The 26,228-nt window shown below is 45.0% G+C and overlaps 1 protein-coding gene across 4 annotated transcripts in view; it reads left to right on the top strand.

The window, feature by feature from the left end:
* The window catches only part of TRPM3 (transient receptor potential cation channel subfamily M member 3), a 948,117-nt gene that overhangs the window by 866,281 nt on the left and 55,608 nt on the right, over positions 1-26,228 (top strand). For all 4 annotated transcript variants that reach the window (XM_062207082.1, XM_062207079.1, XM_062207080.1 and 1 more), the window contains 5 exons: positions 1,339-1,506; positions 5,813-5,953; positions 12,952-13,080; positions 17,730-17,981; positions 23,754-23,928. In XM_062207082.1, the coding sequence (XP_062063066.1) occupies positions 1,339-1,506; positions 5,813-5,953; positions 12,952-13,080; positions 17,730-17,981; positions 23,754-23,928 (865 nt within the window). The remainder of the gene's footprint in view (positions 1-1,338; positions 1,507-5,812; positions 5,954-12,951; positions 13,081-17,729; positions 17,982-23,753; positions 23,929-26,228) is intronic.

Here is a 26,228-nt window from a genome sequence, read left to right as displayed (position 1 = left end):
AAAGTCTACACTTAGAGTAAGTTTCCTGTATACAGTATTATAACTGTCATCCTCATGCTATCCATTACATCTCCAGACTCAGTCATTGCCTGTTCTGCAAACATCGTCACTTGGACCTACAGATGTCCATTTGCTCTCTCCCTCTGGTGACCACTGTTTTATTGGATGTCACCCCTCCCTCCCTTCCCCTTCCTGTGAACTCTGGGCCCAGAGCCACGGAAGGGGTCCATGAAGTGGTCATGGGTGTTCCGTGGCTGCACTGCTGGTGACCTCCAAGCCTGCATGCAAGAGCCAAGTCGCATCTCAGGACGCCAGAGCCTTCCCAGGCCTGCCAGCATTCAGGGTCCCTTTTTCCTCCCTTGACTGCTCCTGAGTCTCTGCTATTTAAGCATGAGCTGTCCCTGCCTCTATCCCTGAGTTTTTCTGAGCCTTTGGTAGCTCTCTTAGGCCTTCACCTTATGTAAGTTTCCTCAGCAAAATTCATCTTCAGAAGCCTGGGTCCCAGACCCGTTGTAGGTCCGAGAGAAGAAATGGGAGAAGACTTGGGGAACACAAGTCAGGTGTCAGCTCTGTCACTGAGAAATGCACTTGTTCCCTGATACGGGAGACACAGGAGAAGGCGATCATGCCCTCGTGAGAAAGGCCCACATGTCTAGGACCCTCACAGAGACAGGTGCTCACAGTGTTGCCAATGAGGCAATGGGCTGACCCCTCCTGGGGCATTCTTGCAAGAAGATGCTCTCAACGAATACATAGCCCACTGGGGTGTAGAGAAGCAGGTGTGTGTGCATGCGGGTGTTTGTTGAATTACACAAAAATGCCAGGGGAATGCTCTACAATGAATAAATGTTTTCCTATGTGAACTTTCTCAAGGTCAATTTACGACAGAATTTTTTTCTTTACAGAGATAGAGAACACATAATCAACTCCACTTGACAAGTTAGCAAATAAATGCCAGTGGATATTTGAGCTGATTTCACAAAATCAAGTTCTGTCTAATGACTAAATGAAAATCTTGATTCCCTCCCATTTTTGCCTTAGATAAGGTCTCACTTTTTCCTCAGTTTCCCCCATGCAATGTGGTTGTTAACTGAATAAGATGTATTTTGGAAAAATGCTGTATTTCATCAAACATTAGGCTGAGCCACAGTACAGAAAACACTTCCCGTACGGAAGGAAGGACCCTTTCAGCATCAGTGTGTTTAACTATTGAGACATCTAGGTCTCTGCAGACGGCACACACACACACACACAACCAGGCTCCCTGATTTCTAAACAACCATCCTAATATTAATCCTTTGAATGTGATTATTATTATTATCATTGTTATTACTTTAGGTAATTCTGGGAATTCTACTTCCTCCTTCAATTCTCAGCTTGGAGTTCAAGAACAAAGATGACATGCCCTACATGACTCAGGCTCAGGAAATCCATCTCCAAGAGAAGGAGCCAGAAGAACCAGAGAAGCCCACGAAGGAAAAAGAAGAAGAGGACATGGAACTGACAGTAAGGGAAAACTACAGTTGTTCTCCCTGGGGAGGGTCCTTAATGCATTTGTCTCGCGGGTGTGAATGCAAATGTAGTAATTGCCGACGTCAGGCAGACGTTCCCTCAGCTCCCGCCAGGTTAAATCCTGGGGTGCTTTCTTTTGAGAATGAAGAGCGGGATATTGTGTCTCTGTGCACAAATAACATGACTGTAAGACTCAACTGTATGTAAACCCGTTAGCCAGCCAGTGGTGCAGGACAAACCAGTGAAATCCAAAACAAGCAAGGCACCCTACATTTTCCAAACAAAGCTTTTATCAGCAACCAGACCATGCGACAGTCTTTGCACACCAGGAGGGAAGGGGAATCCAGAATTGAGGAGCAGCCAGCCTCACTGAGCTGGAACCATTCTGCTGCTCAAAGGCTAAGCTGGTGTCTGTCTTCAGGGTCAGGATCACAAATACAGCACTAATTGAATTTGGGGTTTTGTATGGAAAGCTTTTATTAGCTCTTCCTCGTGTAATTAGACATGAATGCTTTGTTCTGCAGAGAGAATGGGGCAGCTGGGCATGGGACAGCTTCCCACAAGCCCCGCCTGAACAGTGTGACTGCCGATGGCTTGCATCCAAGAACTAAAAATATCACACACTCTTAAAGGGACAAACAAGTTTCATAGCTCGGGAGACATTAAGCAACAATCCCATAAGGACTTTCTTGATACACTTTTCCCTCCTTCACCACCCTGGCCAGTGACCTTTGCTGAGATGACCCAGAAGAAGCTATAAAGGGAAAAAACAAAAATTGATTTTGCTCAGGTGACAATAGACCTTTGCATTATCTTCCTAGTGGGACCACTGTGTGAATTATTTTTCCTGCAGATAAATAATCTTTCCCACCAGTAGGGCCTTCCTAAAGATCTATTAGCAGGCACAATAACAGACTCACTGAATGAAAAGCCAACTTTTTATTGTTTGGGAATACTTATCACAGTTTCTAGAAGAATCTGCTCACTTCTGTGATAGGATCAGAGACCGTCTTCCCTGATGAGATTCAACCATAGTTTTGGCTTCTGAACCCATGCACGAATAGGAAATATTTTAATCATTAACAGAAACATTTGTAGTGATGACATCAAATCCTTATTGAACATTTCGGCAAAGGGGTGAACTGTGTGCTGTGGAGCCAGGATCCTGCCCCATCACCTACTTGCTATACAGTTCCATAACCTCTCACATGTGAATAATAACCACACTGGTTGTTGCTTGGTTTCAAAAATATGCAAGGACATTACTCAGACTAACAACTGGAACACCATAATCATTGAAAAATATCCATTTATATTGCTATTGCAGCACTAAATGCGCTATATACACTTACTATGAAATCTTCACAAAAGTCTCCTAAGGTAGGCACTACTGCTACCCCCATATTCTACCCAAAGAAGCAGGAAGTCAGGTTAATGCCCAAGGTTACCCAGAAACCTGGCTACAAAACTAGGAGTACAACCCAGATCTATAGATCCCACTGGTCATACTTCCAGCCAATATGTTATGGGGGAGAATCTCTTCCCAGCCTCACATGTAGGTGCTCACCGGATTTGGTCCACCACATGACAGACAGAAACCAAAAGTGATGCACAGGCCTCCTAGGTCAAGTGTGGTATGACGCTGATATCAGCACACATCCTAGGAAGGAGCCAGAAGCTGAATCAGCATTCTCTCCAGTTAGGACTCAGGGAAGTCAACAGAGACAGGTAGATTCCCTGCTCAGTCCAGAGCTCTTGAGAACCTGCCCCTTCCAGAAGCCACCGTGAAAGATGTATTTCTAGACGGAGAGCAAAACCTGCTTGCCAGAGAAGAGATCCCAGCATATTTTAGCGATAACCCAAGTAAAGGACAGAGCAATTGCATTGCTGCATGAGCTTATTCTGCCCCAGCAGGAACAAGAGAGAGAAGGAAGGGGCTGGGGGCTGGCAAACTCGAGATGGGGCAGTTGTCTCTAACATGGAGGCTCCTTTGTCACTGATGGCAAACTGGGTCTCTGCCTGGGCACAGGTCAGTGGGCTCTCTGGAGAGTGTGGCTTGGTGATACCTCCACTGCTTTCAGAGGACTGATATTTGAGCTTCTGTGTTAAACCCATGTATCTGGTCTCAGAATGGGACATTTTCCATTGACCCTTCCAAAGCAACACAAAAAAGATCAACTTCTGCTCACTCCATCTTCACAGGCCTGGGTAGCTTAGTTCACCTCAAAGGATCTTCCTCACCTTGACATCTGGGTCCAGACAGCCAATATCCTCAAAACCATATTGTATGGTTTTATCTCTATTTGACCCTGTTAAAGTCTGATTTAAGGAAAGTCAAAGAAAATGTTTGTTTATGAAGAAAAAAATAAATAACAAAATCAGCAAGTTATGCTGCCTAGGCTGGAATTAATGAAATGTCAAAAATGCTTTACTTCAATCCAAGCCTTTCACAAATGCAATCCCTCTGGAATATATCTGAATGATAAAGACAAAATAGGTTTCTCTGATGTTGATTTTATTTTGCCTGTGTTGTCTTGTAAATGTCTCCACATTGCACTTTGCCTAATAAAGACCTAACATAAGCAATGCCAGGGCACACTAAAGTTCTCTTGGGAGAGCCAGCATCCCTCAAGGTTACCCCAAGAGGCCACTCTCCAAGATGCCTTTACTTCCATATCATTGTGCCACCAAATTGCACTATAAAGACAAGCAAATAAACAAGCAGACCAAAAGCAGGATAATTGTGTTACAAAAATTCTAAGTTACAAAAGGAAAAATACCATGGGGCTCAGAGTTTAGAGAAATCAGTCATCAATATTTATAGAGCTTTACTGCTCTCTGGTGTGCCATAGCCATCATGAAAACTGACTCAGCTCACCAATCAAAATAAATGCTTCCAAAGGCCTTAGGACAAAATCTTACCTATTCATTAACTCAAAGCACCTACAAAGGAATGGAAGCTACCTTCTCCAGAAATCCTATTGGTAAATCATTTGTGAGTGTTACTTATTGGAAAAAGTGGTTATTTGAGGTAGTGAACCAAGCAGTTGAAACTAAGATTTGTACATTTTAGGTAAGGTGGTTTAAAACCAGAATTCTCTGATAGTTGTCTTATTCTCTTAATGTCCTATTCTCAACTTCAAGATAAACTTCAATGATTTCTATAATTAGGTTTCTCAACTTTAAACTCATATTTCCAATACTCCATCTTGTCCCAAATCCATCTCAGTTCTGAGCAATTGAAGTGTGTATTTACCAAGCACTAAGTGTCAGATGCTAGTTGATTCGTAGACCAGTTCTTATAGCAAGGCCTCTTATCAACCCCCACTTAACAAGTTAAGAAACTATGTCTCAGAGAAGTTAAAAAAAAAAAAAAAAAAAAAAACCACTTGTCTTAGGTGCCTGAGTCTCATTCTGTGACCTGGGACTCAGCTCCCGATCTTAGTCCCCCAAAGCCTGGAACCATCAGAATCTTCAGCTATATTTGGGGCATCCTGTCACTCACTACCCAGACGGGCATGTGTCTGCCCGTTCTCAAATTCTGTCTTTTTCAGATGTTAAGTCATTACTGTTGTCATGATTGGGAAGGAAGTAATCCTACCCTTAGCGATATCTCCAAACAGCCCAGCCCAGGCTTGGCTAGAATCCTTGCCCTAGTCCCACATGCTTGCAGAGGAAGGCAGTGTACCTGGGAGTTGCCATAAAACTCATACCAGCAGGAATTTAGGTTTATAAGGCTTAAATGAGGGAACCAAGGCACATGCCTAAAGGCTGAGGAGTTGGCCCTAACCTAACAAAGCTCTAGGCACTGCCCTTGACTTGCATCTTGAATATTCCCCACCTTTGGATAAAGTAGCTATTCCAGTTCAATTTGCCTTTGACCTACAAGACATTAGTATAAATAGAGACAGAATTTGAACCCAGGTCTAGTCTGTCTCAGAAAATAAGAGAGAGAGAAGGGGGGAGGGGGGAGGGGAGAGAGAGAGAATTCCTTTCTTCCTCTTGGAGATCTTTCACCTACATCTTCCAGACATCTTATGGTAAACAGGAAGACGATGATCAAGAAATATCCCAACATCTTCCATCCCAGACAAGGGCTATTCCATGGATTCTGTGTGTAGTGCAAATGTATACTTAGGGAAGGTACAACATGTAAACCTGCGGAGGCCTTTCTTAGTCTCTTAGGTTCTTTCAGGTCTGAAGTTCTGTGAGCGTCCTTCCCTCATCTATAAGATGAGGGCAGTAAAGGACATGCTGCCCAGAGCCCTGCCACAATGCTCTCCTTTCTCTTCCTCTGCAGGCAATGTTGGGACGAAACAATGGAGAGTCCTCCAGGAAGAAGGATGAAGAAGAAGTTCAGAGCAGGCACCGCTTAATTCCCCTGGGCAGAAAAATCTATGAATTCTACAACGCACCTATCGTGAAGTTCTGGTTCTACACTGTAAGCTTCTTTCCTTCTCTCCTTCCTAATGGATGGCCACAAAGTACCCTCTGTCCATTTTTCGTGCACCTCTGTGGGTATCTCTGAGTCATAACTACCACCCACAGGAATGATGTCTCCATGACCTTGCTTTTCCAATAGTTTTGCAAGATTTGCATAGTTTGTTAGGCTTCTTTACAGCACATAAAGGAAATGATAAAAGTGAAAAGTAATAGAAATAGAGGTGAGATGAATATGAGTCTAGTCTAGCAGGAAAAGAGTTGCCCCCCTTTCCAAACCCTTTACTGCTATAGATGGATTAGCACTAGGTCAGCATTGCTGTTTTAGATGCCCGTACTGGCTTTGAGAGTAATGACTGCGGAGGGTACAGAAGTGACACCCCTAGGAAGGGTAGTATGGGTGTATAACTACTCCCCACCTGCAAGCAGCAGTAGACCACCTTCCTTGCTCTGACCCACTAAACAACACCAAAGCAGTGACAGTTACTCAAAGCAACTTACCAACATAGCCAGTGTTGTGCAGTGTGCACACTCTACAAACATTTTCTGTCTGCAAATGATGGGTTGACCCTGAAATATCTTCCTGATGTGACAGAAAGGGCTCGAGTGCTGGCTTTCCACTTCTATTCTTCAATGATATTTGCTGTTTAAGGTGAGCTTTGGGCCCAGGTCACCTTCCATCCCCTCGAGCCACGGGGGAATTGTGCCAGGCAGGTCGTGCATCTGTATTTTTAGCCTTTTTCACAACAAACTGTGCAGCAGTCATTTGAGGCAGCCACAGGACCATTGGATCTGAGGCCAAGACAACTCAAATGACCAGATGAGGTGCATTTTGTATGGTCCTCCAGGCTAACACTTGACACTGGCTTAAAAGCAAGGTTTCACAACACCAGCACTGTGGACAGGACCATTCTTTGCATGTGGCTGTCACCTACATGTAGCACATTCAGCAGTGCCCCACCCCTATCACAAGATGCCAGTAGCACTCTCTCCCCTACAAGTTTAACAACCAAAGTGTCCCAAATACTGCCAAGTGTCCCCTTGGAGAATACAATTTCTACCAGTTGAAAATTACCTCTTTAAAGTATTGATCACATTATACAGTGTGTAACTGTACACATGAATTGAAATGGCACACTGTACCATACAACTGGTACCTTCCCACTTTCAAATATATTATAAAAACAAATAATAATAATAAAGTATGGTCCTGAAAGAAGATAGGATATTTCCAAAATACAAGTTTTTTTCACTGAAGTGTAATTAAAATTTATCAATTAGAAAAAGAAAAAAAAATTTTCTCCTCCCTCCCCAAAACAACTAAAGCATGCAAAAATCACTTCTCTTTATAGATTCATACAGATCTGTATTACTTTTACTTTACAGAAAACACCTTAGTGCAGCAAGCATGAACTTTGGAACCAGACAGGTTAGGTTGTTCTGAGCCCATCTGAGCCTTACTATTGTGCACCTTCCAGCCAGTTACTCTCCCATGCTGTCCCCAGTTAGCTCAAGGTAGGGATAATAAGTGCCTACTTTGTAGACTTCAGTGAAGATCAAATATGTTAAAACATGTAAGGCACTCAGGACAGTGCCTGGACATGTAAACACTGTGTAGCTACAACTGTTTTCCTGGGCTAGTTACAGTGCACAGTAATAATCAGCGTCATATTCATCCATCAACTCAACAACATCATGTATTGAGCACCCAATAATATTGGAAGGAATATTCTCCCGAATCCTAACATCAAGTTTATCAGGATAACATTTGTAATGCCATTTTACACCAGGTCTGGCCTTCCCTTTCATGCTACAATGCTTTGATTGTCTCAACCTGGAATAGGTCTTATCACACTCCAGCCTACTGGCTGTTATTGTAGCCTGCAAACTAAGAATTTTACATTTTTTAAAGGATTGAAATAAAATCTTTTAAAAGTATACTTTATGACACATGAAAGTTACATAAAATTCAAATTTCAGTGCCCATAAATAAAGTTTTATTGGCTCACAGCCAAACTCATTTGTTTCCCCATAGTCCAGCTGCTTGCTTTTATGCTACTACAGTAGAGTTGATTCACAGCTATAGGGACCATCTGGCTCGTGAAGCCTTAAAAATAAAGCAGAACCCTGGCACAATAAGTTTGCAGAGCATAAAAGAAACCAGAAGTCATGGATCCAAGAACTGGCACTTGTATGAATGGAGCACTCACCTCTCTCATCCTTCAAAGGCATCCCTGTTTTCTTTCCAGCTCTGAGTTCGGTGTCATAGTAATGGTGTCTTCCTTGCGGCCCCTAACTCCCCATTTACTTATCTGAGGCAATGGGTAGTCAAGAAAAGCCTTAAATCACAACTTCACTCTGTAGCCAGTCATTCTCAGCCTTGCCACACACTGGAATAACCTGGAGAGATTGAAGTAGCACACTAACACCTGGGTGGCACTTCTAAGGGGTTGGTGTCCTGGGTGTGGGGTCCAGCCACTGGTGTTGTTTTTAGCAAAGCTGTCCAGGTGACTGTAATGAGCAGTCAGGGAGGGAACCACCACTCTAGATAGTGTCCAACTTTTTAGCCCAATATTTTTAATACTTCTATGATGATAAGGAGTTGTATTGGTAGTGAAAATTCCTGGCCCCATCACAGATCCAGGGAATCAAATCTCCAGGAAGGAGCCTGAGAAGACTTTGTGTTGAACAAGCTCCCAGGTGAGTCTAATAATTAGAGAAGCTTGGGACACACTGCTCTGCTTACATAGTTTGCAGCAGGTGAAATGATGCTCAGGTATCCATGTTCACGTATCAACAAGGTTCAGGCTTCTAGGAAGTGGAATGGAGGTGAGGTGTGTCAGTGTTTGAAACCCCCAGTGATGCATAATAAAATTCGAGTTTAGGATGAAGATCCCATGTGCTCTGGGTCTTATTCTTCTCTGTATTTCTGATCCTGATACCCTACAATGCCCCCTTTCTCTTGCAAGGTTCCAAAAGGCAGTACACGTCTTCCATTTCATACAATCTCATCTCTTCATCTTAGCAAGTTTCCCAGGGAACAGGTTGGGTCCTTTTTGTTCCAAGAAGAAGGCGGCAGGAAGCCAATTGGCTCCCACACCTGCTTCTGTTGAGAGCTGCTTTCAAGTGTCCAGCTGGAGAGGATTCAGACTCAAGGTGTGCAGAGGCCACAGGTCAGAGGACACAGCGTGCACCCTGGGTCTCCCCAGCAGTGACAGACTCTTCTCTCTGTAAGACCATCTGCCCCCTCTTCTCTCCCGAGGTAGCAGAAGGCCTGGGAAGAAGTCAGGAATAGCACGGCCCCACCAGGGATCCACAGCAAACTGTGGCAGGCTTTGGTCCTTGTGTTTGATAGTTTAGGAAACATGCATCTTGGTTAATGGAAACTGTAAAAAAGAACACATAAGCAAATAAAACACAAATTATTATAGGATGCCCACTGATTTAATTAAGAATCAAGGTTATATTTCTGTTCAAAAGCTTTGATGTTCTACACACAGCTTGTTAAAACTTATAGAATAGATATACTCACATGCACAAAAGAGGTCTTCAAAAGTTCATGGAAAATGTGTATTATGAAAAAAACTATGCATGGATTTTAAATTCTTTTGCCTCAAAATAAGCTACTAATTCCATTTTCCATGGACTATTTGAATTAGCATCTTACACATACACACATAACATATGTCGTGTGGAGATAATCTGCAGTGAGGCTGCATGAATGTTGGTAAATGCTAAAATAGGTCACTTCAAGGACAACAGCCAGTCGTCTGTTGTGCCATTTAAACATGGTTAGTGCTCTAGTTCCAGAAGTCTATAGTCTGGGATTGTAGCTTGACTGTGGGAAAAGTTCACTGTACAGTAACTGATTTTCAAGGACAGGAGCTAAAATGGATGAAAGTGGTGGAAACAAACAATAATGAAGACAAAAAGAGGAGAGGTATGAACAGTTCACGTGGGATCAAAAGGAAACAGGACAGAAGTAAGAGGGATAAAAAGAATAACAGAGGGCCCAGCGCTGTGGCGTAGTAGGCTAGGCCTCCACCTGTAGTGCCGGCATCCCATATGGGCACAAGTTCAAGTTTCAGCTGCTCCACTTCTGACCCATTTTCTGCTGTGGCATGAGAAAGCAGTGGAAGATGCTCCAAGTTCTTGGGCCCCTGCGCACATGTGGGAGACCTGGAAGAAGATACTGGCTCCTGGCTGTGGATCAGCCATCTGGGAAGTGAACCAGTGGATGGAAGACCTTTCTCTCTGCCTCTCCCTCTGTCTGTAACTCTACCTCTCATTAAATAAATAGAATCTTAAAAAAAAAAAAAGAGGAATAGAAGAAGCATCTTGAAAAAAAAGAGGTGAACGATTATTAGCCAACATTCATTGGGCCTCTACAATGGGTTAGGAGAGATAGATAATGATTGATAGATAGGCAGACACAAGGAGGGAGATGGCTCATTAGATAGAAGATAGACATAGATAGAAACAGACAAATGATAGCTAGGGATCAGTAGAAAGATAAGGTGATTGATAGATAAACAGATGATAGATTGATATATAGATATAGACATTACAGAGTGCCCGGTAGTTCAGGTCCCAGCTACTCTGCTCCTGATCCAGCTCCTTGCTAATGCACCTGGGAGGCAGCAGGTGATGACGCAAGTACTTGGGCTCCAGCCATTCACATGGGAGACCTGGATGGAATTCTGAGCTCCTGGCTTGGGCCTGGCCCAACCCTAGCTCTTAGAGTCATTTGCAGAGTGGACCAGGGGATGTAAGATATCTGCTCTCCCTGCTCCATGCTTGCCCCCTCCTTCTGTCACTCTGCCTGGCAAACCTAAATACATGAGTATACTTTAAAAAGAGATTTATTTCCCCTTGAAGCAATGGAATTTGATCCAACAAAGAGAAAGAAACAATGAGGAAGAGAGAAGGTCTCCCAATCAGAAGGAGGCAGAGAGTGTATTTTAGAGTTGGAACCGCTGAATTTATTTATTTATTTATTGCATTTTATAAAGCGCAATACCTACAGTGACTAGAGGGTAAATGCAGCATATTATAATGAAAAAGAAAACATATGGACCAAGTCATATTTTGAACTGATTTTTTAATCTATTTATTTGAAAGGCAGAGTTAGAGAGAGAGAGAAAGAGAGAGAGAGAGAGAGAGAATCTTTCATCCATTGGTTCACTCCCCAAATGGCTGTAACAGGCAGGGCTGGGCCAGGCCAAAATTAGGAGCCAGAAGCTTCCTCTGAGTCTCCCATATGGGTGTCATGGGCCAAAGCACTCGGATCATCTACTGCTGCTTTCTCAGGTACAGTAGCAGGGAGCTGGGTCAGCAGTGGAGCAGCCAGGACTTAAATTGGGGCCCAGATTTCAGTACAAGCGGTGGCTTAACCAGCTGCACCACGCCAGCCCCCTGAACTGATTTTTACACAATGCCCTACATGATTGTATGTGAAGACTTTCAGGAGAAGTTTTCACGATGTGTTCATGACCTTGAAGGTAGAGAGGGGTGGGAACCCATTCATGGATTGAAATGACAGTGGGCAGGGAGTGTGCAAGGGAAAAGCACTCAGGTGGAGTGGCAGCCCCACCCTCAGCGTCTGTATAACTTCGCTGTAGTGATCTTCCTGCTTGCGAACGCAATCCATGCTCTCATTGAACTCTGATGGATTTTTTTTTTTCTGATGGATTTTTATCCTTCAGGAGATGACAGAATTATTTGCCACAGTTGCATGCAAATGAGGTCTCAGAAATAACTTTGACTCATATTAACAATCTATTAATCACTTATAAAAAAGGCGAGGGAGGGAGGGAGAAAGGGAAGAAAGAAAGGAGGGCAGGGCGGAGGGAGGGAGGGAGGGAGAGAAGGAGTTCCTCTAGTAGAGCGAGCAGCGTCTCCAGTCCCTCCCAAGGATCTCCCAGTTAGGCTGCAGCTTCCGCCAGCTTCTAGGCTTCCTCCACAGCCAGGGAATCACACAGTATCTCCAGAACCCTCGAGACCGCCACCCTTTTGCCCACACTGTGTCCTGTTCCTTGCTCTGCCTGCTCTGCCTGCTTGGAGTGCAGAATACTCAAGCAGACTCTGAGTCCTGCTCACACTCCTGAGTCCCCCAAGGCCAGCAGCTGGAGGCACTGCCTAGAGTTGGACTTGTCTGCCATTTCCCTCCGGGTGCATTTTCTTACATAAAAGCCCTACCAGATTTCCAACTGAGCTTGACCTGATGGACTCTTCCAGCAACAGGCACCAAACCTGAACCCTGAGGGGTTTCGCACAGACATCAGCCAGTCAGCACAATTCAACCTCAAGGTGCTGGAGCCTCGTGGGAATTAACTCCCACTCCAGTCCATGCTGGGCCACACAGGCCCATTCCTTTGTATCAGCTGTTCTGTCTCTGGAATATTCCAGTTGGGGTAAGTGGTACCATGGAAAAGAGGAACACCCTCCCAGGTCACAGGCAAGCCAGGCACTTCCAGGTGGGAGAAGAGGGAAGAAGACATTAACTCAGAAGTGGATGGAACTGGGGCTTTGAGATGACACTGAGCTGCTTCTATGCAGGCTTGACCAATTCCCAGGCATCACATGTGTCTTCTTTCCCTTCTCACAGACATTTAATCTGCAAAAGATTCACTGGGCTGCCCAGTTCCGGACTTAACGTCCATGCAGGAGCAAGAGCAGCCCCTGACACACGAGGGTCTCTTTTCAGCCAGGAAGACACAGGCAGCTGGGTCACTGTGAAATCAAACGCTGCTTTGCTGCATCCTGACACCGGGGTGCAAAGTACTGGAGCCTCATGGAAAGGGGGACGGGGAAGGGGACGACTGTCTTTCTTGTAAGTTATTTCCAATACTGCAGTCTCTATAAAATCCACTTAATAGGTTAGAGCTTTCATTTCATGGTGAACGCCATGTCCTGCCTGCTGCCCCTGTGTGGTGGCCTTACCCTGGGCCAGGGCTGCTGGGCCTCTGCAGACAGAGCACGTGTTGTGTTTCTTTGCAGCTGGCTTACATCGGCTACCTGATGCTCTTCAACTACATCGTGCTCGTGAAGATGGAGCGCTGGCCTTCCACGCAGGAGTGGATTGTCATCTCCTACATTTTCACCCTGGGCATCGAGAAGATGAGAGAGGTAACAGCTTTCAGGAAAGGAAACCTGAGAGAAAGCGGCTGTGTGGCTACATCTGTGGATGAAGGGGGGCCAGGGCATCGGGGCTCCTAATTAAGCCAGAAATTCTCTTCTCTGGTGCTGCTACAGGGCTGCTTCGTCCCCCCTTTGACAAGCCTGCAAGGGTGACATTTTTATAAAGTTGTCGGCTGATGAGTGCTGAGGATTTAGCCTATTTTCTGGGAACGTAGCTTCTGCCCCAAAAAACCCTCCAGATTTGTTCAACACAATTCATAGGCCTCTTCGGTCATCCCTATAAATGTGACTTTTTAAACGTTGCCACTTTCAGTGCCCATTTCAACTCCTTACCCAGGGTCACTGAATGCAGCCGTAATTCTCCAAATGTGTTTCAGCAACTTTAAGAGGTTCTCTGCTCGTGTGTATTGGTTTGATCCATCTCTGCTTTCCTCCCTCTCAACATTTACCATGCACCTGCTGGGTAGCAGCCACTGCACCAGCCCCAGGGATCACAATGTGAAGCAAACACACTTGTAGCCCTTCCAGTTGGAGATACAGGGTCCACTTTGCTCCTGCCCAATCCCTATGGCTTACAAGAAATCATTAAAGTGCCACCCCCATTCGATTTATGTGAAATCAAAGCCACCCTTCCAGACAACACTATTATTCAGTGCTATGAATAAATGAGCTATCAGGCCATGGGAAGACATGCGAACCCTTAGATGCAAATTACTAAGGCAAAGAAGCCAGTGTAAAAAGGCTGCGTGCAGTTAGATTCCATAGCACATCCCGGAAAAAAAGCAAACTATGGAGATGGTTTAGGAGGGGCGAAAGATGGATTGGCAGAGCACAGAAGGTTTTTAGGGCAGGGAAAATGTGTGAGAGACTATACGAGTGGTCCAGGTCACCATGCATTTATCCAAACCTATGGAACACACAGCATCAAGAGTGAACCCCAGGGGCAGTATGGACCCTGGGAGATGATTGATGTGTCAGCCTGAGTTCGGCAGGGTTGACCCAGGCACTACACTGGCGGCGGACATTAGTAACGGCGCCGGTGACACAGGGGGGCGTATGAGCAATCGCTGTGCTGTCCTCTAAACATTGCTGAACCTAAAACTGCTCTAAAACAAAACATTAAGTCTTGAATTGAAAAAAAAAAAAAAAAGAAGAAGAAGAAGAAGCAGCGGAAGAAGCAGTAGCTCTCCTAGGGCCTTCAGGGCCAGTGACATGGATGTGATCAAGGCCGCGTCCACCAGGGGGCGCTGCAACCCCGCTCGACCCTCTCCACACACCTGAGCAAACCGCTGGGGGAGGCAGGAGTTTCCCTAGAACCGCAGTCAGTAGGAGGCGGCTTCTCCGCAGAAACCGGTGCGTGGCGCGTCGACTGCGCCCCGCGGAGCGCAGGCACAAGCCCACTGGCCGTCCTTACAGAGTGGGAGAGTCGGTTAGGCGCCCCAAGGGGGCGGGGGAGGCTGCCACAAACCCACAGTGCCCTGGGCTGTGTTGTGAAGAGGAGTTAAAATCTCCTTGTGGCCTTGGGGTCGAGCTCTAGAACATTCTACAGCGGAGTACTGGAACTGCAAGAGAACGCTCCCTCGTACCGAGACCCCGTCTCATGGCGGCTCGGTTTTGTCTTGTTGCTCTGGGGGTTGTTTTAACCGCGAGTCCTGGCTAGGGAGAGAGTACACGCCAGGCCCCCTTGCGAAGGGCCTGGATTTGAATACCGGACAACAGAAGGCCCTGCCTCTCGGTCCGGCTGCTTGTCTAGGCTCGGTTCGTCCCATTCACGGAGCCGGCTGCCTCTCGACGGGCGCTGTGGGTTCCCTGTGTGGAAACCGAAGCCCGGTCCCGAACTCGGGTCGCTGGGACCCGAGGCTGCTCCTGCGAGCGGCCGTGCGGTGGTGCCGGGCCCGCTGGCAGGCGCGCGCGGGCACGCCCAGGCGCGCACTCGTGCGGAGCAGCGCAGGCCGGGGCTGGCGCGGGGCCTGGAGCCTCTCCAGGGACGGGGCTGGACGAAGACAGGGGCAGCCTGTCCTCCGCGGGCTGCTCTGCGGCCGGCTGCCAGGAACCTCCGGGCCCGAGATCGCGCTGGGCAGGGCCGGGGTCAGCGAGCGGGCAGCGGAGGGTGGGCTGGGGGTGGGCGGGAGGGGGCACCTGAGCCGCCGCGGGAGTGGCGCCCTCGGGCCTCAGCCTTGCTGCCTCCCTGCCATCCGTCCGTCCGCACACGCACGCGAGGTCCCCGCAGCGCGGAAGGGCTCCAGACACACAAAGACGCCTTTGTGGCTGCCCTCGCACTCGCACTCCCAGCACAGACTTCCGCCCCAGTCCCGGTCCCCAGCCCACGGTGAGCCTGTGACGCCAGGCCCACTTCCCAGGGCTGCGGCGAGTCTTCTGTACCCACGGCCTAGCGCCGAGAGAGGCAGGTTCGAACCCTGAGGGACCCAGCTCAGACCCACTCCCCTTCCTGCTCCCCTGTGTCGCTCCTCAGGGTCCCAGGGTGCTGGCCCTGGTCCGACAGGAGCTTTGCTTGTCTTATTTGTTTTGAATGTAGGGACTTCACCACAGCCACTACTGAAAGACGACTCTGCCTGGCACTGTGGTTGGCAGCTTCAGGTGTGAGAAAAGGGTTAGGAAAGCTCCATGGCCCTGCCATGCCCTCTCTGCCCATGGAGGAGGGAGGGAACGGGGAGAGAGCAGCTACAGGGACTGCTGATGTGGTAGGCCGGCGGGTCCCCAACAGTGGGCACAGCACAACCTGCCTACTGCTTTGGAAGCTGAGCCCCGCCCCCACCCAGGCCAGCAGAGGCAGAGACGCCAGGCCCTGTCTATCAGTCAGCCCTCCTAGGGATTCTCAAGCCTCCGAAGTTGAAGAAATCCTAGCCTGGGCCTTAGCCAGGGGACCAGAGGACGGAGAACGAGGCAGCCAGATGGCTCCTGGCACTGTGTTCACTCTTCACGCCCCAGCCCTGACTTACTGATACCCCCCTCCTTACTATTTCAGCCCTGCGTTTCAGTCATTACAGTAGCCGTAAGGGTCGAAAACCAACTGCCGAAAGAGCTGTCCCAAGCCTTTTCTCTCTGCTCCTGTGTCATCCGTCTCCAGAGCAGGGGAAATGGATGACAGCCATGCCTTATGGTAACTTCAGAGCTGCACACCGGGCATTGGAGAAGGTGCACCTGGTGCACAGCCTCACTAAGCTGGGCTCCTGGCCCCTCGCCTCCTGGGATGGACGGTGGGTGCACAACCCCAGCTGCTAGCTGTGCAGGTCCTAGAGCTTTGTGTGGCTTGATTTATCTCTAGGGCTAAGGTAAACCAAGACTGCCGTCCAGCCGTCAGTAGGTGTCTGGTAGCTGTGCAACAGTCAATACTTATTGAGCGTCAGTTATGAAACAGGCCCGGGATGCAAAGGATCTGCCCTCAAAGTTTATAATCCAGTGACTATGGAAGGAAGGCAGAAACATACTCATATATACCTACACATACATACCCCATAAAGCTCGTGGAAACGCATATTATGAAAAAACTACACAAGAATTTCCAACCTTCTTGCACCAAAATAAACTACTTTTAAATTCCACTTTCCATAAATACTTTGAAGTACCCTCATACACATAACAGAAGACAATTTCCTATAGTGATCCAGACTTCAAAAATTAAAGAAATAGAAGTGGTACAGAGTGACTGGGGGCCATGGGGGCTACTGCAGCCAACATGGCCAAAGAAGGGCATGTTGGGGTAAGAAGAAGCCAAGTACAAAACTCTGGATGAAGAAAGTGCAAATGGCCTGAGCCGAGGGCAGACTCGTTATGCTTAAGGGCAGGCTGCTATGGCGGCAGGGTAGAGCATGACGGAGAGTGGGGATTGTGGGGCATGAAATGGGACCATGAGAAGGAGTTTGGAGTCTCTCTGTTTGTAACAGAAGCCGGCAGGGAGTCTCAGTATGCAATCATCATTCGCTTTAGTTTCTGTTGTTCATTTGCCTCTCGAGTCTCTCCCTTTTTTTTAAATTGAGGTGTGATTTACCTGCAATGAACAACTCCTACAGAGACAGCTTGATGAGTCTTTATCTACTCATACAACCTCGTGATCACCATTCAGATGGTGGCGTGGGTTTGTAAAGATCACTCTCTCTGCTGCTCGCAAGTGGACTGAAGGCAGCGGGCAATAATGACGTCAGGGTAGCAGTGAAAATGCTATGGGATCCGATGGGGTTCAGAATAGGGGGTGGCAGTGGAGGTGGCGAGAAATGCTGGGTTTGCTAGTGTTTAATCCAGGTGATGGCGTTGTTGGTGCAGAGGATGATGGGTGTGAAAGAGAGGAAGGAAGGAGGCCTGTAGGTGAGTGTTCTGAGTAGCTCTGAAATGGCAGATTTTTGAGATGTGCAGCATATTGGGAATCCATAGTTTCACAGCAAAAACCTCAGCCTATATCTTGGAATTGTAAGCCAGTGCAGAGGGTCAAACTTGGTGCTAATGTCTGCCTCTGAATATTTGCCCCTGGATCACCTCAGCTTAGCTTGATTGTCCATTCACAGCACGCACGTGTTCAAGTAGGCAAGCTCCAGATGTCAGCCACCAGCCCGGACACTGCAACAGGGCCGAAGGTAGAGACAGAGAGGAGAAGTAAGCCCGTTCTCTTTCGTGCCCTGTAGATCCTGATGTCCGAGCCAGGGAAGCTGCTACAGAAGGTGAAGGTGTGGCTGCAGGAGTACTGGAACGTCACAGACCTCATCGCCATCCTCCTGTTCTCCGTCGGGATGATCCTCCGTCTGCAAGACCAGCCCTTCAGGAGCGACGGGAGGGTCATCTACTGTGTGAACATCATCTACTGGTACATCCGTTTGCTGGACATCTTCGGTGTGAACAAGTACCTGGGCCCCTATGTAATGATGATTGGAAAAATGGTAAGCATGGTCCTCTGGTTCCATGGTATCAGTTCCTAGGGGAGGAGGAGGGGGAGGAGATTAGGAGGAACTAATAAACCTGGGCCTGCTGTCCAAATCCATATGATTGGACACCCTGGGGATGTTGTGTGTTCTCAATGCCTTTTGAGTGTTTAGGAGTTTGGCTGCATCTGTTTACAAAAATTGGAGAGTTTAATCATCAGTTACCCATTCACTTACAGAAGAAAGATAAAGATCACCTCTCTTGTGCCAGGCACTGACTAGACGCTGAGTGCAGAGTATACACAAATGCTCTTTCTACGAGTTTGAAATGGAGAGAGAGAGAGAGAAGTAATTACCATGCGCTGTGAGAGTGCTGTGAGACAGGTGTGTATAGAGGAGCTTAGGTAGAAAGGCTTCGTACAGAGGCTCCATCTCGGTGGCTCTTAGAGGAGGAATGGATCTTCATTACATATTGCAACAGATTTTTAGGATTTTTTAAAAATTTTGTAAAGGAAAAAAAGTGCTAGAAAAATGCCTTTCCCTACACAAAGGGAAGAAAAACAGTCTATTTCGGTTGAGCCAAGCTGAGCTGTGTTAGGTTGAGTTGGAAGTGAACACTACGTTCTACCACACATCATGTGTTTTGTCACACTGCTGCAAGAAGATGTCTGTTAGGAACTAGGATCCAGAATGGTGCTCCTACTTACTTCAGTCTCCAAAAATAGTCCCAGGGGGCACGTAATACGCTTCCCCACAAATGGCCAACGATTCATTCCAGTGCTTCTTGACCACACACCAGCTTCCAGACTTTTTCCACAAAGGCCAAAGCCTTCTGAGGACAGCACAAATTTTTATTTCTGAGGAAATGCATAAATAAATCGGCTCCCTCTCCAAACTCGCTAGAGGAAGACACAGAGCCCATGGCCCCAGACACCAGATATTTTTCATGAGTTGGCCCTCTTTTCTAAGTGTGTCCCCTGTTTAACCTTTGTAGGACATGTGTGGAAAAGCTAAGTGCATCCATTCTACCGTAGCCAACACCTCTTAATGAGAAGCCTCTTTGCTAAAAACCATCACTTCTCTTCCATTGTATAAGCTGTTGAAACCAACAGTTGGTCAAGAGATGTCCTTTTTGACTCAAGTTTTGCAATGCACACCATTGCCAAGTCATTGTTTATCAAACATGTGTGTGGGTGGATGTGTGAGTCCACTGAAATGAATTTTCCTCAGAATTCTTCCTGTGAGAGTGCTGATATACTCACACAAAAAGAAGAGTTTGAATTCAAACTTAACTGGTGTGACACCAAGCGATTTATTTAACCTCTTTGAGGCTCAGTTTTTTCATTTCTAAATCATTAATGAACGATAAATACATAACTTGTAGGGTTGTTGTGATTAGACATAACTTATTAAATGGTCAACAGGGCCTGGCTCAGAGTTTGAAACTTGACAGATTGTACCCCTTATCATTAAATTCATATTGTGTTTTTCCAAGCACATCAAAGAAGAAAAGATTTCCTCATAGTTATTCTGTTGAGGGAAAAGTCTCACTAAATCCATTCTAGAGAGGGAAAATTTGAATTCACAGGCTCGAACCACTTACCCAAAACTGAACTACAGTTCAATTGGGAAAATTTTTGACTAGAAAAAAAACTGTGTATCTTATTCTATTATATGCCTGTTGTAAAATTATCTTCTTTGTATTTTAACCATGAACTTGATATTGTGGTGAAAATTCCTATGTCTAAAAGCAGAGAGTCTCAACGTTGAGTCTATGGATGGAGCTTAAGTGAGAGTAACTGTGAGACTCCCTTGCTCCCCAGTTTATAGATAAAAATATGTGGAGGGATGAGTTTTCTGGACCGGGAAGGCAAGTTTTTGTGAAGTTCTCAAATGGATCCCATGCAAATGAAGAACTATAACAGCTGTAGAATTAGGCCAAATCTTCTCAACCATGACACTGTTGATATTCAGGACTGAGAAACTCTTTGTTTTAGGTCCTGTGCACCATAGGGCGATGAGCACCTGCCCTGCCCTCTGCTCACTAGACACTGTATAGTGTATGCAAACACACGTACACACACACAGCGTTATGACAACAACAAAGAGGTCTCCAAACACTGCCACATGTCCCATAGGGACAAAATCACCCTATATTAAGAAGCATTGTGTTACATGATTACATAATCAGATTGGTTGTTTTCTGATTGTTACCTTATCTTATTTCAACAAATAAAATCTGAAAAGAGCCATACAAACAAAATACATTAATTTTAAAATCTGGGTGACATTTAAATACTTGCTGTAACTGAAGTCACTCTAATGCAGCAAAATTATTCTAAGATCCACGCCTATCATTTTAATAATGGCATAATTATCTCCAGTTTTGACTGGAATGAATTCTTACTAAGGAATGAGCAGAGGGATGTGCTGCATTTTCTCTGCCTTCTAACTTATGAATGACTTCATCTACCAGTCAAGAATAAGTAGAAAATGAGTATATTTGGGGGTTTTGCTTTTCTTTCTTTCTTTTTTTTTTTTTTTTTAAGATAAGTAGGTCTATAAGGGAGTTACTGATCCGGAAGGTGGGTAAAATATGCCTGTAGAATTTATCTGTGAGCCAGACAGGCTACCAGGCTGGAAGCATAACAAAGTATGCCCAGATGTGTTTCTATTGAAAGCCCCTCAATCCTAGGGAATCCTTATTCAGTACTGAACAGCCAGGTAACTCATCATGCCCTGTGGCCTAGGGGCAGACAGCTGATCTGATTGCGGGGCACCCAATGATCGGAAGACCCTTTGGAAAGTGGTTCTCTGAGTCTTTGCATTGTATTAGAAACCAGTGTGCTTGTGCCTCACATCCTGGAACACCTGCTTTCAAGTATGACCCAGTGCATCTGCAGGTCCAGGATTACCTAAACCAAATCCTGCCCCTTTCCATAGCACGCCACTGCTCAATGGAATTCTCTAAACCTAGTACAAGGCTCATGTTTACAATGCAAAAAAAAAAAAAAAAAAAAAAAGCAATCACAATAGCTGACATGTTTAGGATGTGCCAGATACCATATCAGATATGTCAATGTTACACCTTCATGAAGTAGGTTCTAGTATCTGCATTTTAACAAATAAACCGAGATGAAGCAAGGGACAATAACAAGATTCCTGTCTATCTAACCCTACAACCTGACCTCCTTCCCACTCTAGTAATAATAATACGTTACTATTTACTGAGAACCCACCCACTAAATGTTTTACATGTTATCTCAATCCTTACAAAATACATATTATTGTTGTTACTATTATCCTCATTTAAAAGTACAAACAAAAGATCAAGTAACTTGCCCAAGGCCTCATAGCTATGTTTCTTTTTTCTTTTTTTTTTTTTTTTTTTTTTTGTTACAGCCAGGTCTATAAGGGAGTTTTATTTTATTTTATTTTACTATTTTATTATTTTATGTGGTTATCTTTACTTTTTTGTGAGTGTTTTTCGGGCTATTTTTACTAGCAAAGCAAAGATGAAAGCCCAGGTAGGCTGACCCCTGAGAACACATGCTTAAATGCTTAACCACTATAGAATACGCGCTACTCTAGAGAACATCACTGCAAGGTATTCACAAGAACAGGTCACAATCTTAATATTGAAGCAGCTGAACAACTTAGCTCTAAAAACAGAGGAAACCAGCCCCAGCTCTCACTATAATGCTCTACTTCTGCACCCTGTCAACTTTCAGTATTTGTATGGGAGCTTAAGTTTCTTTGAAATAGATGAAGCTGAGAGTTCAGGAAGAATATTTCTTCCCTGGGATTGCTTTAGCCCTGTGGATAGATATCATGATCAATTTGAATGAAAACAATTCTGAGAAAGTAAATTAGAACACTTCTGCATTTGCTGGCTGAGCTTTCTTGCGTCAAACTAGCCCCTAAATCTCATGAGTACACACTTTCCTCTCCCTACCTATCTTTGAATCAATTCCAACAAATACAACGTGAAGGACTCATGTGTGCTTCTTCATTGATGAGACTTCTATTAAATAAATTGTAAACGAATTTTACAAAACGAAGAAGAGAAAGAGAGAAGATGAAAAAATAGGTTCATGTTTCCTAAAAAAAACTGGTCCAACGCAGTCAGCTTGCTCTCAGAGCTCTGAAACCACTGACCTGTTGAGGGAATAACTGATTAACATATTTCTTTAAACATAATGAAAAGATAGGAGTGAATACCAAATTTTGAGAGATTCTTACTGAGTCTTAAAGTCGTATGACACTCATTAGATGGATCTTGAAAATCTATCATTTGACCTAAAATATATTGAAATCCCAATGCCCTAAGTCATGCTGGAAGACTATAATGTTTGAATTTCAACAAAAAAGTTTCAAACTAATTTCAAGCCCTCGTTAACGTTGATAAAATGATCATTAGCCTTTCTCTATATGTGCACATTCCTTTTGGAAGTATGATGTCCAAGAGAAGGTGGTCTTTTGTATTAGGTGGTTTGATATAAGACAGTGAAACCAATCTCTAACTAGCTTAAGCATAGACAGCATATGTTGACTTGCAGAAGGTCACGATGGAACTGGCCTCGGGCCACAACAAACAGGTACTCAACTGCTGTCAGGATTGGTTCTCTTTCTCTCTCCTCTTTGTGTCATTCATTCTGATCAGTTTCACTGGGGTTTACTCAGCCTCAGACACTCTGCATTCAGGGAATTAGAGAGAAAGAGAAAGGGAACTTCGGTTAAACAAAATAAAGCAAAAGACAATAAAGGGTTCTGGTTGGCCTGTCACATGCCTGCCTCCTATTACTATTGCCAGAGCACTGAATTCCATGATTAACCCAGCCTGGCCAAATGGGAACTATTTCTAAAAGAAGGAGGTAATGGGTACTGGCCAGGCAATATCAGTAGTTACTGCATCCTCATCTGTTCTGGGTGATAAAAGAAAGGCAGTTTGACATCTGAGAAACAAGTTCCAAATAACATGCATCATGGAAATAAACAAGGAGAAAGGGAACAAAGAGGAACAAGATATACAGTGTACTAGAATGGAGTTGGAAGGATTTTATAAACATATCCAGATGAAACCCTACATTTCAATAACAGGCCCACGTTTGAGTCATTAGGCTACATTGTTCTAATGCCTTAGAAATATCATCCTTACCTAATAGCTATCTTGAAGGAGGAGTAGGTATAGGATGAATGGTTCTCTCTAAGACTGATTCGCAGTAGAACACCAGGCAATGAGTGTGGAGTCTCAAGAATAAGACAGAGCGTGATGGATATTTGCTTTGTTTACAAGTAATTATTTTCTTGACCTTTCCAACTCTTCATTTGCCTTTTAGAACTTGGAAAACTTACAGCATTGCACTAATTCTTGAAATAGTTCAACTATCCCAATTACAACTTTCCTGTGAAAGAGAATAAGAGAGAACACTTGCTTCCCTGGGAGCAGACGTTCAGGCTGGATTCACACAGAGATGCAAGTTTCTGTGTTATTATGACTCCCACATCTAGATTTGACTAGGCTCCAGGGACAGCAGTGAAAAATGAAGCACTCCCACTTGGTGTTACCTCTTTAAAAGTGCATTTTGCATTACTGATAAGGTTCTGTGGACATCAGCTTGGACAGACCAAGTATCCTCATACCAGGACACAACTCCCTACCTAAATATCCCTTATTGAGCATCTAGAATATGAACCTCCTTCAAAGGTTTCCATCAAGGTAAGCATTTGCAGGAGCACTCAATCATGGGCATTTTCTTTTGTTTCTCCCCTGCTTCTCTGCCTTTCCAGATGATAGACATGATGTACTTTGTCATCATTATGCTGGTGGTACTGATGAGCTTTGGGGTCGCCAGGCAAGCCATTCTCTTTCCCAATGAGGAACCCTCATGGAAACTGGCCAAGAACATCTTCTACATGCCTTACTGGATGATTTATGGGGAAGTGTTTGCTGACCAGATAGACCGTAAGCAAGTTTATGATTCTCATACACCAAAGTCAGGTATTTAACTTCAATTGGGTCATGTCTTTTCCAAGCTCATTTGTTTGTTCTCAATAAATGGCTCAAGATAGAGGACTGATTCCTAGTTTGCTATCTTGTAGGGGGAAAAAAAAGTTAGAGAAAGCAAAGAAATTATTTTAGCCAAGTAGTCTACTGGTGTTGCTTCAGGTATGTCCTTTCTGTGACACAAATCAATATCTGCTATCCCAAATTTAAGCCACAAATGGACCATTTAAAAATATCTTAAGTTCCTTTGTGATTCAAAACCCTAGGATTTTTAGAATCGAGAATAGATTGTGTCACTACTCCTCACTCCTATCCCAGCCCCCAGCCCTTTGCCTTCAGAAAATAAATTTCTGGAGTTTGACTTCAGAACAAATAAACAATTCTCAATTTCACCATCAGAATTCAAGAGTAAAGGCAAACATCTGTATGGTGTTTTCCTAGCACTGGAAACTATTCTCTAACTCCCTTTCCCACTGTCTCAAATTATGTGCTAGTGAGACTCATAGGAAGCTAGTGTTCATTGCCTGGAAGTATGGAAAATGCCTTCGGTCATAGACTGAGTTGCTTATATAAAAGCCAGAGGGGGAAAATAGCGTCTATATCATGAAGTGATTTAATGTGGGGAGCAAGCACCAGCAGTCCTCCAGGGTTTCAGGCCCTAATAAGTGGTGATTTTCTGTAATCAACATTCCTCTTGCATGGAGTCTGAAGATAGTTGTAGCCCAAGAGTCTGTTCCAGGATTTTATTTGGACCAAATGTCAGGGCACACCAGGCTTTGGGAAATGACTTGGGAAGAAAGCATCAGGAAAGAAATATCTTCCAGTGTGGAGGAGTCCAATCCCAGGAGCAACTCCTTCTCATTTCCCCTGAGGAGTTTGTCTCTGGAAATAACACCCCGCCAACATTGTTGAATTAACATTTTTCAGACATTTTGCTGGCAGGCCAGCAACCTGAGCCCTGGACTGTGGACATGGATTAAGGTTACATAATCAGTGGTATAGCATATTTCAGAGCAGTGGCTAATTGGTATCTGCCCCCTGCCCAGCCCAGCCCAGGTAGCACTGAGAGCAGGAACACAAGAACAAAGCCCCCAAAGTGTGAGTCTCCCATGCCTATGAAGAGCATGTGTACATTGGCAACAGAACACACACACGCGCCCTTTTCCCTTCCTTGAAGGATTTTTAACAAATACCCTTTCCTTCTCAAAATGTGTTATACGAGGCAAGCAAGGCTTTTTGGAACACCTAATTGGAACAAATATTTCTTACATGAGACTTAGCCAACTCACAGAGGAAGAATTTGAGCTCCATCTCCTAGTTATAATGTCTCTGGTTGACACTGTGCAGCCTTCGCCAAAACAGTTTTCCTGGGATTGGGGAAAATCCTTCTGAGAGCCTCATTTCAAATGGTCCCTAAAGGCTAAACAGCACTTGCTAAGCCCACCAATGACGGCTCTCCTCGGAGATTAAGTGTGCTCTTTTCCCCAAAACATTGCCTTTCCACTGAATTATATTATTTTGTCTTTTCTAGTTTTCCTTTCATCTCCAAAATAAGATTAAGCCCCCATGAGTGTTGTGACAATGCAACATTTTGGGAAAGAGGAGGAGGGAGGTGTAGGTATGTTTTATAAATGGGATTCTGTCTGTCCCTCTACAAGTGGCCATTTATTGATGTTGTACTATGAACCCAGCCTAGTGCAACAACCTCCACCATCTGGCTGAATAAGAGGATTTTTTTACTGTTATTTTAAAAAGAAGGGCTGATTGTAGTTTAGAACTTGAAACCCACCCCCAGGAGATGGAAGAGTGCTGTTTTGTGTGAGTGATGTATGAAAACAGATTCACCCCACCGTATTAATTAGTCCTTGGTGCTCTATTTCTGTAAGAAGAAATTTCTACCCTATCCTGATATTTAACTGACCCAGCCTCCTATAGATACAACATTCCTCATGCCCGTCCCCCAACCACTTACCTTCCTTTTAGATGTTGTGAGATTGGCTGCAATGGTAGCCACCGTTCTAAGCTAAATCAGCCAGTTTGCTATCGAGTGCTGGAGTATTTGTCCTTTCTCAAGCGGGGATAGAAGGTGGACCCCAAATCTGTCATTATCCTTGGCCACGGTCATCAAACATCCGTGTCCTTTAAATGATTGGATATTCATGTGATGGCACTGGGTGGGCCCAGTGAGGATTTGATGCCTGCCCTTCCTGGGCGTTCAGAACTACCCACAGGACCCAATTACCAAGCCATTTGAGAAA

This window comes from Lepus europaeus, chromosome 12 (assembly GCF_033115175.1).
Source record: "Lepus europaeus isolate LE1 chromosome 12, mLepTim1.pri, whole genome shotgun sequence".
Lineage (NCBI taxonomy): Eukaryota > Metazoa > Chordata > Mammalia > Lagomorpha > Leporidae > Lepus > Lepus europaeus.
The sequence above is the reverse complement of the archived record's forward strand: the minus strand, read 5'-3'. Positions and strand labels throughout refer to the sequence as shown.